This window comes from Bombyx mandarina, chromosome 04 (assembly GCF_030267445.1).
Source record: "Bombyx mandarina strain Sakado chromosome 04, ASM3026744v2".
Classification (NCBI taxonomy): domain Eukaryota; kingdom Metazoa; phylum Arthropoda; class Insecta; order Lepidoptera; family Bombycidae; genus Bombyx; species Bombyx mandarina.
This window is the reverse complement of record NC_143211.1, coordinates 802,020-820,235: the sequence shown is the minus strand read 5'-3', so window position 1 is coordinate 820,235 and position 18,216 is coordinate 802,020. Positions and strand designations below refer to the sequence as shown.

At 37.5% G+C, this 18,216-nt stretch overlaps 1 protein-coding gene across 1 annotated transcript; it reads left to right on the top strand.

The window, feature by feature from the left end:
- The first annotated feature begins 3,888 nt into the window (after positions 1–3,888).
- On the top strand, positions 3,889–17,576 carry LOC114239512 (sodium/potassium-transporting ATPase subunit beta-2). Its single transcript, XM_028169735.2, has 7 exons — positions 3,889–4,036; positions 9,266–9,316; positions 10,043–10,162; positions 11,650–11,831; positions 12,857–12,943; positions 15,256–15,484; positions 16,311–17,576. Exons 1-7 carry the CDS (start codon positions 3,889–3,891, stop codon positions 16,412–16,414), a joined length of 921 nt encoding a protein of 306 aa, XP_028025536.2. The 3' UTR covers positions 16,415–17,576.
- Positions 17,577–18,216: the final 640 nt, after the last annotated feature.

Below are 18,216 nucleotides of genomic sequence, written 5' to 3'. Positions count from 1 at the left end.
TCCAAAACCTTCCTCTACAATTACTCTATCTATTAAAAAAAGCACATCAAAATGCGTTGCGTAGTTTTAAATATTTAAGCATACATAGGGTTATAGGGATAGAGAAAGCGACTTTGTTTTTTATACTATGTAGTGATATAAAAACTAAATAATTTATGGGCGGTCGAAAAGCACGTCTGCACACGAGTGCTACGGTCGGAATCAGGGCCCTGAAACTGCGGTACTTTAAGACAAAAAAAATTTTTTGTGTGGAAACTAGCGACATCTTGTAGCGGATGCCCCTAAGTTGTTAAAGTTAAGGCATTTTATTATTGTATAACTAAACACGGAAAATAAAAAAAATAGTAAATCACACAAGCCTTTATTTGTTATACAAACTGATTAAATTGATTGATTGATTGACAAATTGATTAAATTTTATTAATTTCTGAAAATTTATAAATATGTTCTTCATTAAAAATAATATAGACGAAAGGCAATCTACAGGAGCAATGAGAAATTAATCGAAGCGGAGCCATCTAGTGGCCGACGTCCGTAAATATTTTTGTTGAGTGCTTGAGTTGCTATCTAGAACTAATTTATGTGGTAAGTTTAAACATTATTATTAATTAGTAGAAAATGGAATGAGATGATATACCATTAACCGCAATATTAGGTAACTTAATAGGTATTTAACAGGAATGGCATTATCTTCCAGAAGCGTACGATACTATTCGCTCTAAATGTTGACCTGACGTATCTACGTATCTCTGATTGCGGATCAAGTATTTTCATTAGCGTGTTTCAAAATTTCATTAAAAAGCTTTAATAAAATATTCGTACACTAATTGGCCAGATTTGTTAACGACCTAAAGTCGTAAAGTTTTTCGCGAACTAACCACCCCATTCAACTGGGTCACTGGTGTAGTGTGAGGGGGAGACGGGGCGAATTATCCGACTGCGCGGCGCGGCGGCGCGGCGCCATAATATTGAGACAGCAAGGGGAAGATTATTTTATTTGGCTCTGTCAAACAAAGGAACTGCTAAATTTAAAAGCTTGAGTTTCTTACGAAGTTAAATAATATGTATTGTTCTCAATTATTTGCACATGTTTCAAACGTTTTGAATTACGTACATGCATTGCACTTATATGTCGGCCGTCTGGTGTAGTGGTAAGTGACATGGTCACTACACAAGGGGGTTGCGGGTTCGAATCCCGCCAGGGGAAGATATTTTTATGATAAATATAAAATGTCCTTACCAGGGCTATGGATGCTTATTCAATATATGTATGTGTATAATAAAAAGCTTACATTTATTTTCCGTTATCTGGTACCTGTAACACAAGTTCTTTACGAACTTAGCACGGGACCAGTTAACGTGGCGTGATTGTTAGAAAAAAAAAAAGTAGGGTTCGACAAGCGAACGAACCCATAGACACAGCCCACTGAGTTTCCCGTCGGAATTTTCAGTGGAATGCGATTCCGATCCAGTGGTAGATTCAACGAAGCACTGCTCTTGCTAGGGCTAGTGCTCGCAAATTCTCTCAGGTGAATTACCTGTGAGCTTACCCGTCTGCGCGCAGCTGGAATATCCCCTTAGGCTACCAGCGGATAGGTAGGGAAACAAACCGCCCATTTCTGATTAAAATCTTAGCAATATTGGATCATCGGCTATCACTTCCATAAAACATCTAATTAGTTCTGAGCTGTACGAGGAAAGCTATGTTTGCTTTACGTGTCTATAACGTGTCGGAAGTCGTCGCGGCCTAACGGATAAGACGTCCGGTGCATTCGTGTTGAGCGATGCACCGGTGTTCGAATCCCGCAGGCGGGTACCAATTTTTCTAATGAAATACGTACTCAACAAATGTTCACGATTGATTTCCACGGTGAAGGAATAACATCGTGTAATAAAAATGAAACCCGCAAAATTATAATTTGCGTAATTACTGGTGGTAGGACCTCTTGTGAGTCCGCACGAGTAGGTGCCTATTTCTGCCGTGAAGCAGTAATGCGTTTCGGTTTAAAGGGTGGGGCAGCCGTTGTAACTATAATTGAGACCTTAGAACTTATATCTCAAGGTGGGTGGCGCATTTACGTTGTAGATGTCTATGGGTTCCAGTAACCGCTTAACACCAGGTGGGCTGTGAGCTCGTCCACTCATCTAAGCAATAAAAAAAAAACACCACTTAGGAAGAGGATAAAAGAAATCTGACGAGGAATATAACGCCATTATACTCATATGTATGTGCCGTGGCATGCATGCCAGAAGGTCGCACTGAGTCTTTTGATTGATATCTACTACATATATAAAGTGTGCAATATCCGCTGACATAAAAAAATTTATTATATTTACCTATTCTCCTTTTGGTATCTAACAAAGTAAGAATGCCATGTGTTATGTGATCTGTTTTTTTTAAAATAATTCTCTAATAACTTTCTAAATTTAAGGCAACTGTTACTGCAGTTAGACCCGCGAATGTGCGGCGATAGTAATTGAAGGTGACATTTACTATGAATAGTTGTATACACAAAATACGTGACGTATAATATACGTGAACTTCCATCAATACGGAAGTACGTAATCCTGTAGTGATTCCTCTAATGCCATGGTGGAGCGAGGGTCGACCGCCGTTGTGGCGCCGTCAGAGCGTCGCCGTCTGCCAGGGAGGAAAGCAGGACATTTACTGAAACGTACATTGCTGGCTTTGTAATATGTTACTTTAAAAAGCCATTGTATGCGTAGTCAGCAACTGGAAATCGATGGGGCTGCTGATACTGGGAAGCTCTTGTCTATGGACGTCATTGTTGCCTAGGTTTTTTTTTTTTAATTTTTATTTCTTAGACGTGTGAAGGACTTCACGACCAACCTGATGTTAAGTGGTTAGCGGAACCCAAAGACTACAATGTAAATGTCGCCACCCACATTGAGATATCAGTTCTAAAGTCTCAGTATAATTAGATACAAGGGCCACCCCAACCTTCAAACCGAAACATATTACTGCTTCACGGCAGAAATAGGCAGGGTGCGGGTACCTACCCGTGCGGACTCACAAGACGCCTACCATCAATAATTACTACAGTAAGTACAGTAGTATATTCGAGGCCTGTGCTAAATTTGGAAGTGTTGTATGCAGGTCACGAAGGCAACACAATTCAAACTAGAGAGGTATATACTCTTCAATGATGCATTGTTCCTTGTAGCGTAGTACTTTCTTCTCTTTACGTAGCTCGTAGATATAATTAAAAGTATTTTTACGAATTGAGCTCGCGATCATTATCTATCTTCTATCTATATATATATAAGAATGAATTGCTGTTCGTTAGTCTCGCTAAAACTCGAGAACGGCTGAACAAATTTGGCTAATTTTGGTCTTGAATTATTTGTGGAAGTCCAGAGAAGGCTTAAAAGGTAGATAAATATGAAAATGCTCAGAATTAAATAAAAATAACAATTTTCTTTTTGATGTGTCCCCGTCGGACGGATTCCTTTTGTTTGTTTTAAGTTTATTTCATACAAAAGTCTAGGTCTTTTATTTATCGATTGAGGCACAACGAAGTCTGCCGGGTCAACTAGCGGTCAATATATTATTTCCGATGTTTCGAATATTTTAAGTTATTGATACACAAATTCGTAAAAAAAAAATTGCTTTATCTTTCGTTGACGGCGAACCGGTATAGTATACAAAGCTTAAAAAATTTTGGAAATATGCAAATTCAATCTTTAGTCACAGACTGTTTCGATTATTTTTAGTAGACCTGAAAAACTTACTTTTACATAACTCAATACGAAATGTATACACAATTAATCCTTTTTTCACAGTTTTTAATAGAGCCGGCAATGTACATCAAACAACTGATCCCATTATGCCCGAGCAAGCGAGGCACCCCATCCCAAGACCTCACAATGCCTCACATTCTGCGTTCTATCTCTCAACCGCACGGACGTGCTAGCTTTGGGGTACTAACAAGTCAAGTTCAATCTCTTATAATGGGTATGGAAAAACGCACCGTGAAAATAATTATCGCCGTAGCTGTCACCGTGATCGTCATTGGTGAGTTGAAAATTTGTCAATTATAATGCTCTCACCTAGGTATTATATCATTATATTAAGTGGCCCTAGAATAGATTTTTCTTGGGAATCAGCCACAGGGCGGAATAAACTGGACGAGGTGAAGTCACCTGAGTGTTTCAGCAACGAATGTGTAGAAGCAATGAGTATTATAGACATTTTGTTATTGGCAAATGCAAGTAATGATTATTATTACATTTATCGTCGGATGCGTTCATCTGCTGCGTTTTAAGAAATATCTATTGATGTTTTGCGTTTCGTAGTCATTGTAACTATACTTGAGACCTTAGAACTTATATCTCAAGGTGGGTGGCGTATTTACGTTGTACATGTCTATGGGCTCCAGTAACCACTTCACACCTGGTGGGTTGTGAGCTCGTCCACGCATCTAAGCAATAAAAAAAATACGGTGGGGTGCTTATACATTAGATTGCCGGCCCTAGTCGGCGGCACTCTTTTAACTGGTGGTAGGACGACTTGTGAGTCCGCACGGGTAAGTACCACCACCCTGCCTACTTCTGCCTTGAAACAGTATTGTGTTTCGGTTTGAAGGGTAGGGCAGCCGTCGTAACTATACTGAGACCTTAGAACTTATATTTCAAGGTGGGTGGCGCATTTACGTCGTAGATGTCTACGGGCTCCGGTAACCACTTAACACCGGGTGGGCTGTGAGCTCGTTCAACCATCTACGCAATAATAATAAAAAAATATTACGAATATTAATAATAATAACAATGATTGGGCTATCCATTAGTGATGGTATTCCAAAAGAAAAATAATAATTTACTTTGACAAATAGCATAATACAGTGTGTTCTGATTTTAATACCTACTAAAAGCCAAGCAAACTTATCAATATTTAACTTTTGTAAATTACTCCATTAAATATTCAAAATGTATGTAAATATGGTGTAAGTCTCACTGATTTGCAGAAGTCATAAAAAATACGAGGTTGAACGTAAATCATGTTTACGACTTTTGAAAACCAAAGGAAATGCTAGCGCTTGTGAAGCTTAGGTAATTTAATAATGAAAAGAGCTTTCTTAGTTGTCTGGCTTCACAATGGTACCCGACACGGACAATGACTAAGTAATCGAACGTTGATCTTTGTTGAAACACATCACATTGGAAAATAGGAGGTTTGAAGATAAACGACTTTAAGAAGAATGAAAAAGATTATTAAGGCCACAGACAAATGTCAATGAGTTTGATTTCTCTGCCCACTATTAAAATCCTAACCTTTGTAGGTTTGTTTTTTAAATTCAAATTCAAATTCAAATTCAAAATCATTTATTTCAACTTAGATGTCAGTATGACACACTTGTTGAATGTCAAAATACAAATAACAATGTTAACAGTGTATAATCTATGATGTTAACTCTACCACCGGTTCCAAAAAAAGCCACAGTCCTGAGAAGAACCGGCGAAACAAACTCAGCGGGCTTTTTTTTCTTTTTGTTTTTTCTCAAATATTTTCTTTTTTTTAAATAAATAGAAATATTCACAATAAAAGAAAAAACAAGTCTAAAAAAATAATAATAATAATGAAAAATGAAAAGGCCAGGAGCGAGCGCCTCATTCCCACGTAGTGCCATCTAGTAAGTAATCCTTAACTTTATAATATGCCTTGTTGCACAAACGTTCCTTAACAGTTTTCTTAAATCTATGAACAGGTAGTAGTTGAACGTTTAGTGGGATCTTGTTGAAAAGCTGTACACCCAGCCCCCTAAAAGAGTTGCTTATTTTCTTAATTCGAGCCGCCGGCAACGCAAGCCTATGTTTGTTCCTAGTGTTCACACTGTGCAAATCGCAGACTCTGGGGAATTCTTCAATGTTTTTACGCACGTACAATAAATTTTCAAAAATGTATTGGGACGCTAAAGTTAGAATTTTGATTTCCTTAAACTTGTCCCTCAAGGATTCCCTCGGGTGCATATTATAAATAGCACGAATAGCCCTCTTCTGCAGGATGAAAATCGTTTCGACATCAGCAGCATTGCCCCATAGCAAAATGCCATAGGACATAACACTATGAAAATAACTAAAATAAACCAAGCGTGCCGTATCTTCATTAATATACATTCGTATTTTTTTTACCGCAAACGCTGCAGAACTAAGCCTACTCGCTAACTTGCATATGTGAGGACCCCACTGCAGCTTAGAATCAACTGTTATACCAAGAAAAACTGTCGAATCCACAAGCTCCAGTGTCTCTCCACTTACAGTAATATTAGTGTCAACTTGTCTAACATTAGGTATGGTAAATTTTATACATTTTGTTTTTTTGTTATTTAATAACAGATTATTAACACTAAACCAATGTACCACGCGCGAGATAGCATCATTCACATCGTCATAATCTTCCAAATGTCGTTTAATTTTAAACAATAATGATGTATCATCAGCGAATAATACGACCTCGTGACGGGTTTCAATAAACTTAGGTAAATCATTGATATATACAAGAAATAGGAAGGGACCCAATATGGAACCCTGAGGAACACCCATATTAAGTAAGACACCGGAAGATCTCGTTCCTTTAACGTCTACCTTTTGGATTCTTCCGGATAAATAAGATTTAATAAGTTCTAATGAAACGCCCCTAATACCATAATGGTGTAATTTCCTCAACAATGTATTATGCTCAACACAATCAAAAGCTTTAGATAAGTCGCAGAAAACCCCAAGGGCATTATGCGATTCTTCCCAAGCCTGAAAAATATTTTTAATGAGATCTACACCTGCATCAATAGTTGACCGACCTCTAGTGAATCCATATTGTTTGTTATGAAGCAGGTTATTGGAATTGAAGTGGTTCAAAAGTTGTTCCAGAATAATTTTTTCAAAAATTTTATTCAATGTAGGTAGTACTGAAATGGGCCTAAAGTTAGAGGGGTCAAAAGTACTACCAGATTTAAATAACGGTATTATTTTACTATATTTCATTAGATCAGGAAACACACCACCATCAATACAGTCATTAAATATTGTAGCAAGGTAAGGTGCAATTATATCAATAATGGATTTTATAACATTAATTGAAATTCCCCATAAATCACCAGTTTTCTTAATATTAATGAGCTTGAAATTATCAATTATGTCCTTTATATCAATATTTGTGAACTTAAAGTTAACACTGCATTTATCAACATGATTTTGCAGTAATGATTCGGCGACGGTAGGAGATGAAATTAAAGATTTTGTGGTAGAAGCTGGGATATCAGCAAAGTAGTGCTCAAAGGCACTGGCCACTTCTTGATGAGAAGTTATTATTCGATTATTGATTTTTAAAGTTAATTCAGCATTGCTGTTTCTGACATTCCCAGTCTCCCTATTAATGATATTCCAAGTCATTTTAATTTTGTCAGGTGCATTTTTTATAAGATTGCCTAAGTGCAATGACTTGGCCAATGTACAGACTTTTTTAAACAGCTTGGAATATTTAGAGACATACTCATGAAATGACTTATTATGATTATATGATTTTTCATGATAGAGATCGTATAATCTCTGCCTACTTTTGTGAATTCCAACAGTCGCCCATTCATTGAATGATCTTTTATTATGTAAGACCAGAGTTTTAGAAGTAAAGATGGCACTAAATTCAGAACTAATAACATTAAATAAATCCATGTAATGAACATTAGGATCTTCACTATAACAAACATTCGGAATTTTTGCCAAAACTTTACCTCTAAGCTTCTCCAAACGTCTAATATTAATAGGAACAAACGGTAGCTTTCTTGTACTATTAACATCTGAAACAGATTTAATTTTAAAAGATAAGAATTGTCCACTGTGGTCTGAACTTAAATGATTAATAATGCATTTATGTAAAGGTTTTACATTTGTGAAAATATTATCTATACAGGTTGCCGATGTGCTAGTTATTCTTGTGGGCTCTGAAAATAGATTGCTAAGGTTATATGATTTTAACAATGTTCTGAGTCTAATAGTGGCATTTGTATTTTCTAATAAATTTATATTAAAATCACCACAAATAAAAACATGTTTATTAGAAACAGAAAGCTTTAATAAAACACGTTCCATTATATTTTCAAAAAAATCATATAACGAATTCGGGGGCCTGTACACACTTACAACAATGAATCGCTCAAGCTCTACACATGCCATTTCAATAATCCGTTCCACAGAGAGGCTCACAATGTCTCTACGTTCCTTACATTTATAATCTTTATTAACAATGATCAGTGAGCCACCTCGTATAGCATTCTCTCTGCAGAAGGAACTTACAACCTGGTGATTTTTAAAATTACAATTTAATTCATATTTTTTAAGCCAATGTTCCGTAACACATAGAACATTGACTTTATTATAATCTAGGAACAAATCAATTTCAAGTTCTTTACCCATCAAACCTTGTAAGTTCTGATGCACCAGGTTGATCACAGTTGTTTTCAAAGAAATATTATTTGTTGATGGGCTGTGTCCAAATAAATCATATTTACTGCAAGAGGTAAACTCTGTTGTCTTAGTAATTAATTTAAAGTACTTGGAACGGATTCCAAATTAATAGATGTCATATTTTTTTTCTGCTCAAAAGAAGCAGTAGGTTGATTAGCCAAATTCATGGCTAGATAAATGTGTAAAAAATAATGTAGCGAGTTTGCTACTTGTCTAAAATTGTAGCTACCTAAATAGAATTTGTTAGGTTTTGTCATAATAATACATTTATTTTTTAACATGCAATTAATGTCAATAGTATAAAATATATTTTCTGATTTGCATGGTGTCATGACATAATAATTATTAACATTAGAAATTGTCTGCATGAAATCATTAATGCAATGTCTGATTTTATTTTCTGCTGGCATACTCTGAATAAATGGAAATGCAAACATGATGATCTTTTTCACCTGTAGTGTTAATAATTGATTTATTTAATTTAAAATATTAAGTACCTAATATTATCTATGGTTTTGTTGGTTAATAGCTAAATAAGAACTTTTTTCATTTGTATTTAACGATATTATTATTTGGAACAATAATATTAGTTTCCGCACTGTGGCTGCTCAGTGTATTTCTGCGCTAAAGCTATCATGCGGCCCAATTTGTAGTGAGGCAGTCGCTAAAAGTGATCAAGATTTTGACCTTATCTTGTGATAAGCGTTGATCTTGTGATTTTACCTACCTAAAACCAGCCCAGCAATGAGTTCAGCAAAACTATAGCAAATGTATTTCTTGTTCTTAGCTACAATCCTTGGACTGCTGTTGGGTCTGCTGCTACCACAACGCTATGTTGGTGAGTACGTGGAATCTGGTAAACCCTTTCAACCTATACGACTACTTGAATTATGTTTTTAGCCTAAAGGGTAAAAGTGGTACTTAAAGAAAGAAACATTTCGTTGATCTAATCCTGAGATGCCCGATGTTGTACTTTGTGTATGTACAGACACACATAACTCTCCGAACCCCGTTCACGCGAGAGCCGGTCACCGTCGACGCCCTAGACACGTCCTTACGGATCCATCAGATCCAATAACCCTTGAATTAGACGCCTTCAGCTCTAACACTAGGAGCTGGCTTAGGGACTCAGGTCACCATACTCGTCGAACTCGGCAAGAGATTCGTCGTGCAACTTAATCCATGGATCAGCTCGCTGAGTTTCTCGCTGGATATCCTCAGCGGGTCGTGATTGCGATCCGGTAGCAGATTCATTTGCGAAGCATTTGCTCTTGAGTTGTTAGGTCTCCTTTAGAGGCGCTCGGGCAGCTGCTATCCAATCCCACTCCTCCTGGCTGAACATTTGCTCGCCCTCCTGTCCTGGTGAAACTTGAAAAGCCTCAGAGCCACCAATAATCCTTGAATCGAAAAAAAACACCCATAATACAGGAATACCTTTTCCCTGGCAGCTGTTGGGCGTGTGATGTTAAATTTTAAGGTCTGGATTAATTTGTCAGTGCGTCTCTTCGCTCCACAATGTCAGGTGCTATTGGTTTCTGTGCATTGTAATAGTATGATTTGACAGAGCTGGAGGTGTGGCCTCGATCTGAGGAGTTCAACTATTATCAACCGATGATCCATTTCACGCCGAGTGACGCCGGCAGCTGGCATCCTTGGTACCGACGCATCAGTGAATTCCTTAAAGGTGAGTTTAAAATAAATAAATGGTGTCCGTTCTATCGAACTACCATCTGAGGCAAAATATATAACACAATGTTTTGGTTTAGATCAGGTTAATAGGGTTATCTTCCCACTCCAGGCCGCTACTTTGCTACTGGACCTAATTTTGCAGACGGTAGGATGCATTGTAAAATCATAGAGATGCCTGAACCCTAAATTCAAATGTTGGTGGTAGAATTCAAGTTGTTCTGTATATGGGCAAGCCACAAAGCTGCTAGTTTTTTAATCGTATTGTAGCGTGCAACACTGACACATAAAATATAAGTCGCACTCGGGGAGACTTTTTGGCGGGAACGCGAGAAGTGAAGTTGTGTGATTTGTTTTATTTTTGTCTATTTAGTGTTTCTACAGGATTAAATGTGCAATAACGGTGGTTTATTAAGTTTTTAATATCTGTGAAAGTGCACAAATGTGGGAAAATGAAACAAAACCGCTGGACGTAACTTCTCGTGATCCTCCAAAAAGTCCACTGAAAAAATCTCAGTAAATGACCACCATTTTACTGAGATTATATTTCATCCCATATCATCTCATTTCATTTTATTCCAGTTTATTAACGTCTGAAATTAATCATCTTCATTTCATATTATCATTTTTCACAAAAATAAGAATATAAATTAAAACAAGACGTGACTTAAAGTTACAAGGTCATAAAATCCTTTAAAAAAAAAATCGCACTCCGGCGTCATCGGGCGCAATCGGAATTTCCGAATACGCATATTGTATTATCTATGCAGATGTCACTAGCACTCAGTTGACAAGATGCGCGGCAATTCGCGCGTCGATTTAATAATGTTCAACATAAAAATAATATCTTCGTAATTACTGCTAACTTCTTTATCTCCGTTTCCTGTTATATTACAATACTGTACACTATGTACCTCAACATTGTAAGTGTTTATAAAATAGTAGTTTGGCCTAATTATTATCGAGTGCGCTAATAGGAGATTTTTAAGGGATTTTATGACCTGGTAACTAAGACCTTTGTCAAATCTTATTTTAATTTTAGTGAAAACTTTTTTTATATGAATAATGATATTATGAAATGAAATGAAGTTCATTAATATGAAACATGGCATGAAATTGAATGAAATGAAAAGGAAAGGAAATGAAATGAGATGATATGGGATGAAAGATAATCTCAGTAAAATGGTAGTCATTTACTAAGACCTTTTCAGTGGACTTTTTGGAGGATCCCGAGAAGTTACGTTCAGCGGTTTTGTTTCATTTTCCCACATTTGTGCACTTTCACAGATACTAAACAATTAATAAAACAGTTATTACACATTTAAACCCGAAGAAACACTAAATAGACAAAATAAAACAAATCACACAACATCACTCCTCGCGCTCCCGCCAAAAAGTCCCTAATAGGAGAGTACCTAAATAACAAAGCACAGTATCATCTTATTCGCTAAAATCTCGTAAAAAAGATATATTTTTTACTTCAAGTCTACGAGACTTCTGTTCCCGATAATCCACCTCGAGCTCCATGTACCGTGCACAACCAGCGCGACATGATCATCCGTTCCGACTCCTGCAGCGTGGCCATGAAAGTATGGGCTCCGTGCACAGCTGATCATTTTTATGGCTACCCCGATGGCAGACCGTGCGTGTTCTTACGGTTATCTCACGTGAGTATTAATTTAAATAAGAAAAGAGAGCAGAGAGATATTTAATTAGTGTATATGATTTTATCACATATCGTCAATTATAGAAGATAATAGAGAAGCGTTTGAAACGTTTTAATTCTCAAGAAAAATGTCGTTTTCAAGCGAAAATTTAGATTTTATCGATTTTTGAATGGTGCACGTAAAGTAAGATGATTAAAAATCGTAGAATGATTAAAAAACTGTGACGCCGGAAAACTACCTTCACCTTAGATGGCGGCCTCTTGATATTCGAAACTATGTACTTACTGGTAATCACTGGTGGTAGGACCTCTTGTGAGTCCGTGCGGGTAGGTACCACCACCTTGCATATTTCTGCGCTGAAGCAGTAATGCTTTTCAGTTTGAAGGGTGGGGCAGCCGTTGTAACTATACTTGAGACCTTAGAACTAATTTCTCAAGATGGGTGGCCCAATTACGTCGTAGATGTCTATGGGCTCCAGTAACCACTTAACACCAGGTGGCCTGTGAGGTCGTCTGCCCATCTGAGCAATAAAAAATAAAACTTAGTTTTTTTTAAGAAACATATAATAAAGTACGTACATAGTACAATTTAATAGTAAATAACTAGTTCCTTATCGTGTTACAAATGTTACAATGTAATTAACCACGTCACAGCATTAAACAATACAAATATACCATGCATATATACCAATACATATATACCATGAGGTTAACAGGATAGCAAAGTAATTTAAAAAATTTGAAAAAAATGTCATAACAAAAAAACTTCTTCAGCTATTTATTCTAAGCGGTAAACTTAGTTGAAGTTTAATTAAAAACATCAAATGTTTTATACTAATACCAAATAAAACGTACCTTTAATTACAAGGACAAAAGTCGCGTATTAAACGACATATCGCTTAAACCAAATAGCATTCCACCCCTCGACATTATCAAATGAAAAGTCAGTTGAAAAATAAAAGAAACTAGGTTACCTAAGCTTCATTGTAGACAAATGCTAATATCGACTGCTAATTCGTGCCGCAGGTTCATTACTGGGTTCCGCATCCTTACAACATCACCTCGCCTCTGCCGATCCCGCAGGAGATGCCACAAAACCTACAGTTCATGATGGTAAGGTACTATATATTATTTTCTAAATTTACATCGCTTGTCGCGTTAATAGGCATCTCTCACATAGAAGTGGTTCGTGATTGCAATTTTATCGGTTCTTCTTCAACAAGTGATTACTTAGCATTTGTGGTGTATGTTAAATAGAAAAAAAAACCGCAAGCGGAGGACAACAAGACGCCGGTGGGTCCTGCCGCCGGGCATCATTCCCGGAGTTAACCAAGCCCATCGTATTATGTATAAGTATATATTTTTTGTCGATGTGAGTGTGCCGAGCACGCAGCGAACATCTCATCCTGCATCCATCTCACCCTTGCCCTGTGTAGCAGGGAGCTTCTGCCCGGCAAGTGGGGTTTGCCCCGAGGCCCGTTCCGTGCCCCCATAAGGGGGTACGACGACCCTTTCTTGTCTTGTCTTGTTAAATAGAGCCAGGCAACACTGTTTGGGTGACGAGCTCTCTGTCATGGACGCACCGGGTAAGCCGCGCATATCAATAAACATAGTTGGGCTAAAATAAATGGTCTGAGAGATTTTATGGCGTATGTATATTTTTTATTTATTACTTGCTCGTGTAGGCAGATGAGCACACGGCCCACTTGATTGTGAGTGGTTACCGTCGCTCATGGACGTCAGCAATGCCAGGGGCAGAGCCAAGCTGCTGTCTACTGTTAAGTGATCTCCACAAACCTCGTTTAAAGAAGGACATGTCATAGCGCTCGGAAAACACCGTGGAGGGGAGCTCATTCTAAAGCTGAATGGTACGTGGCAAAAAAGATCTCTGAACACGCACTGTGGATAAACCCAGTGGCTCCAAGTATTAAGTAAAATACACCGAAATCCTTCTCCATTTCCAAATATATTATACCTAGTCAGGTCATAAATTCTGTCACATGTTTAATGTAAAATAATTGAAACAAGTTTATTCATTATGTAACCATTCATATACCAGAATGAACTTAACAAAACATAGATTCTTATGACACTAAAGTTTATTCAAAATGACCTCCGTGATTTTGAATACAGGCCTTCAACCTGCGCGGCCAGTCGTCTATCGCAGCACGAACGAGGTCCATGTCAATATCGGCGGCTGCCTTAATCAAGGATGTCTTGAGTGACTCCAAATTGGGATGAGGCTTTGAGCACGCCTTTTCCTCCAAGTGTTGCCATATCTTGTAATCTAACGGATTCAAATCTGGACTGGAGGAGGGCCAGTCTTCGTGCCGGATGAAGTCGATTTCACGCGCCGCCAGCCAGTCTTGTGTGCTCTTCGCTCTATGAGCTGGCGCCGAATCTTGTTGGAATACCCAGTGCCTGTTATTGAACATGGTATGAGAAACAGGTTCCACAAGGTTCGTCAGGACTGTATTTTGATACACAACTGCATTCGTTTTTACACCTTTCTCACAAAAATGTACCTCTGTTAAGCCCCAATAAGAAACTCCCAACCATACCATGAGCGAGGATGGAAAATGACCTCGTTGGACACGCGGAATACGGTTGCTCGCTTCTTCACTACTGTGTGCGTACACCTTATCATTTTGTTTGTTGTAGCTCTCTTCTACGGTAAAAATTTTTTCATCCGAAAAGGAATTTCCCGATATTTTTTTCCCGCGTACCGCTTCAACAAAGCGCGGCATCTCTTCAGTCTCAGGTCCATTAGACGAGCATTCAAACGATGTCCTGTTTTTCTTCGATATGTCCGAAGCCCTAAGTCTTCATTTAACACCCTTTTCACCGTGGTTCTGCTTAACCCCATTTGAAAGGCCAACAGTTTCTGCTTACGTTTCGGATTTCTTTGAATTCGCGCCTTCACAGCTTTTATCACTGCTGGAGTCTTAACAGACCGAGGGCGACCACTTCTTGACCTGTCATCTACACTAGAGTCTTCATTGTATCGTTTGATGGTACGATAAACGAATCTTTTGGTTATATTCAAATTTTTCAGTATGTTAAAAATTTGAATTGGCGCGTAACCGCAACGATGCAACGCAATAATTACTGCAACACGGTCTTCTTTAAGCGTCCACTCCATATTTAAAAATGAGTAAAATTCTAAAAGTATACATTTTTATTTTCATGAACAATTCGAAATTCGAATTCAATCAACTTTTTTGTGGCCAGCATTCTAAAAGAAAAGTTTTTACTGTGTGACAATACTTATGACCTGACTAGTTAATATAGTGTATTGTTTGTAAAAGGTAATAATCGCCTCTTACTTCTGGTGATTAGATGTATTTACTTACACCATGGGCTTCTGGTAGCTGATAGAATACACTGAATACAGTTCATATAAAGGCTTTCATATTTTCAAACAGCGTCAATTCCCTGCTGATAAATACGGCGACACCATCTGGGTGAGCTGCGAAGGTGAGTTCACGGCTGACAAAGAGAACATCGGCCCTGTCCACATCGTGCCCATGTTGCTGCCTCCAGGCTTCCCGACGCACCGCCTTCACACCGCCGATAAGATCCCTTATGCCACCAGGAACCTCCCTGATCCAGTGCCCGGGCCTCTCGTCGCCGTTTACTTCGAAAATCCCAGACGTGAGTTTGATGGTTTAGTTACGATAAGATTGATCATCGGAATTGGGCGATGTTGAAAAATTTCAAAATAATTGAAATCTGTAATTGTATGAAGAGTTCGTGGCCATTGTGCTTAGTGCGAGTTTTTTAACGTTCTCGATAGCGTAAAAGTTAACTCAAATTTGTATGCAGTTGGAACAGCGCCCCTAGCGGCAAATTTAGGCAAACGTTCCGACTCCATACAAATTTGAGTTAACCTTTCCGCTATCGAGAACGTTAAAAAACTCGCACTAAGCACACAGGACAATAAGACACTAGATGTATTGGTATAACTCATTTTCACACAACCAAAATTTCACAAAGACCAAGACTGCTCTTGTCAAGAGTACTCGACTGAGAAGAAGTGATCGTAGTAATGCTAATATGCATTGGTTCCTAGAAAGAAAAATATGGCTTCAATTTAAAATATGAAAGAACATGGGCAGATGAGTCACCCACAGATGAGTGATTACGAGAATTCATAGATATCACAACGAGAATAGGTGTCAGGTATTTCTACCATATTTTTTTTCCGGCCACGGGACAAACCGAAACCGCCTAGAGGACACGCGGGGACCTCGGTTTGACGAATTTGACGATCTGTAGATGTTGGGAGCAGACCGCGGGCTCAAGGATACTTTAGGGCCCTACCGCACTAAACGATTCCCCTGCACTCTTACACCCAACGTCCGATCTCTGTCCAGGGTCAGAACCCGGCCAGAGTAGGGGGATTCAGGTATTCCTACCATAAGCCAACCCGACGCTAGGCAAACAGGTTATTTTTAATTTTGCACACATTTTGTTACAGGTGGAGTGGTAGTGAACGTGGAATGTCGTATCTGGTCGCGTGATATTATCTACAGCCCCTCTAGCCGCATCGGAAGGGCCCGTTTTGAGTTGCTAGTACAGTGAACTGTTCTGCATTTCGAATTATTAACCACGCAAAACTTTATGTTGTTACACTAAACATGCGGATATACTTAAAAGGAATATCAATTTTGAAATCAGAATTGTGGAAACTAAATTGCAATTTATTCTACCACTTCTACCGCTTTTGTTATTCTGGTAACACTCTGTAGTGACTATTAGACACTGACCTCTAATAAACTAGGAGTAGATATTTTATTTACCAATATATTTTTTCTTAATTATCTTTTTTACAATTACTTAAAACATGCTGCTTTCCTGGGCCCCCTTAAAACAATGTAAATTTTATTTACTGCTGGTACAGGCGGAATAGCTTACGGTTCACTTAGTGTTAAGTGATTAGGAGGCCCATAGACATCAACAACGTAAACCCGGTTCCCACCTTGAGACATGAGTCTAAGTTTAAGTTTTATAGTACAACGGCCATTTAGTCCAACCCTTATAGTCAAACCAGAACGTATTATCGCTCCACGGAAGAAATAACTGAAGTGGTGGTACCTACCCGTGCGAGTTTAGTAGACGAGTTTAGTAGTTTTGTGTTGTGTTGACTGGTGGTCAACACAACACAAAACCTTCTATCAGCATCGTAAAACATCCGACCTGAATATCTCAGTGCGCAAACTAATTTTAACACACCCCTATCAGCAGTCCGTGGGAATTTTAGGCCTGGGATAAATAAATTATAATCAGTGATTAAATTGCCAAAGAATGCTTAATAACGCTTAGAGTGTAATTATTAATATGAATGGAAGACGAGAAAGAAGCAATAGTAAACTGAGGTGGTCAGTGTTGCAAGCCCGTGTTTTCTGATAAGAATCCGGCAAAATATTATCATGTACGATACTTTTTTCATTTTATGTCTTCGCATTTCAGCGCAGATCAGTGCCATGTTGAATTTGAAATGATTTGAAAGAAAAAAAATGATTTGTAAAACAGATTTTAAATATTCTTTTTCTATCAGCTGCAATATAATTTGGCTTAATATTGATGTTTCTTTTTATTCTGTATCAACCCTTTTAAATCCATTACCTCTAATACCAAGTGAAATAGTACTCCAGTAGTAAGACTAGAATGCTTTGGACAATTTAGTATATATGTTTGTAAGATTTAAAGACTTTACTTAGTCTTTATCCTTTGACGTAACCATGGTATCGAAAGAAAGAAAGAAAGAAAGAAAGAAATCATTTATTCGCCAAGCATAGTGAAAATGAGTTATTACATAAATTAAAAGCAGCGTGTATGCTTTGTCATTATTTGACATGCGAATTTTAGTGCAGTGCATAGTTATAATATTATATAATTTACCATTCATTCATCCATAATTCAACTAATAATTAAAAATCCATTTATTTTCAATGTCATCCCCAAGAAAATCATTCACGTCATAATAATTTTCACTAATAAGATTACCTTTTAGGTTTTTTTTTTTTTTTTTCACCGTTATGTTAATCCTGTATAATAAATATGCTATGTATTTTCTAAAATATAAAAGTGGTTAGATATAGAATTAATGTGTTCTTCCTATGATATTATGAAGTTGAAACTTTGTGCAATTTTTACATTAATATTTAGATAATTATTTAAATAAGTTTGTGTGATGCCAATATGGATTTTTTACTGCAGCTTTGTATTAATAGATTTTAGCTGGCAGAATGTATTAAGATAATTGGTATTAACATTGACAATTGTATTTAAACCTCTTAACTGGCTGGTAATTACAAGTGTGTGCTTGGTGCATCTAAGTGCAATATATTAAAAACGAAAGAATTTAAAAAAAAGTGGCAATA

Bases quoted from the DNA above. Each gene is read 5' to 3' on its own strand.
- LOC114239512 (XM_028169735.2), top strand. From the start codon at position 3,889: ATGCCTCACATTCTGCGTTCTATCTCTCAACCGCACGGACGTGCTAGC. The intron at 4,037-9,265 runs GTGAGTTGAAAA...TCTTGTTCTTAG, and splicing joins TGTCACCGTGATCGTCATTG to CTACAATCCTTGGACTGCTG. The intron at 10,163-11,649 runs GTGAGTTTAAAA...TTTTACTTCAAG, and splicing joins CATCAGTGAATTCCTTAAAG to TCTACGAGACTTCTGTTCCC.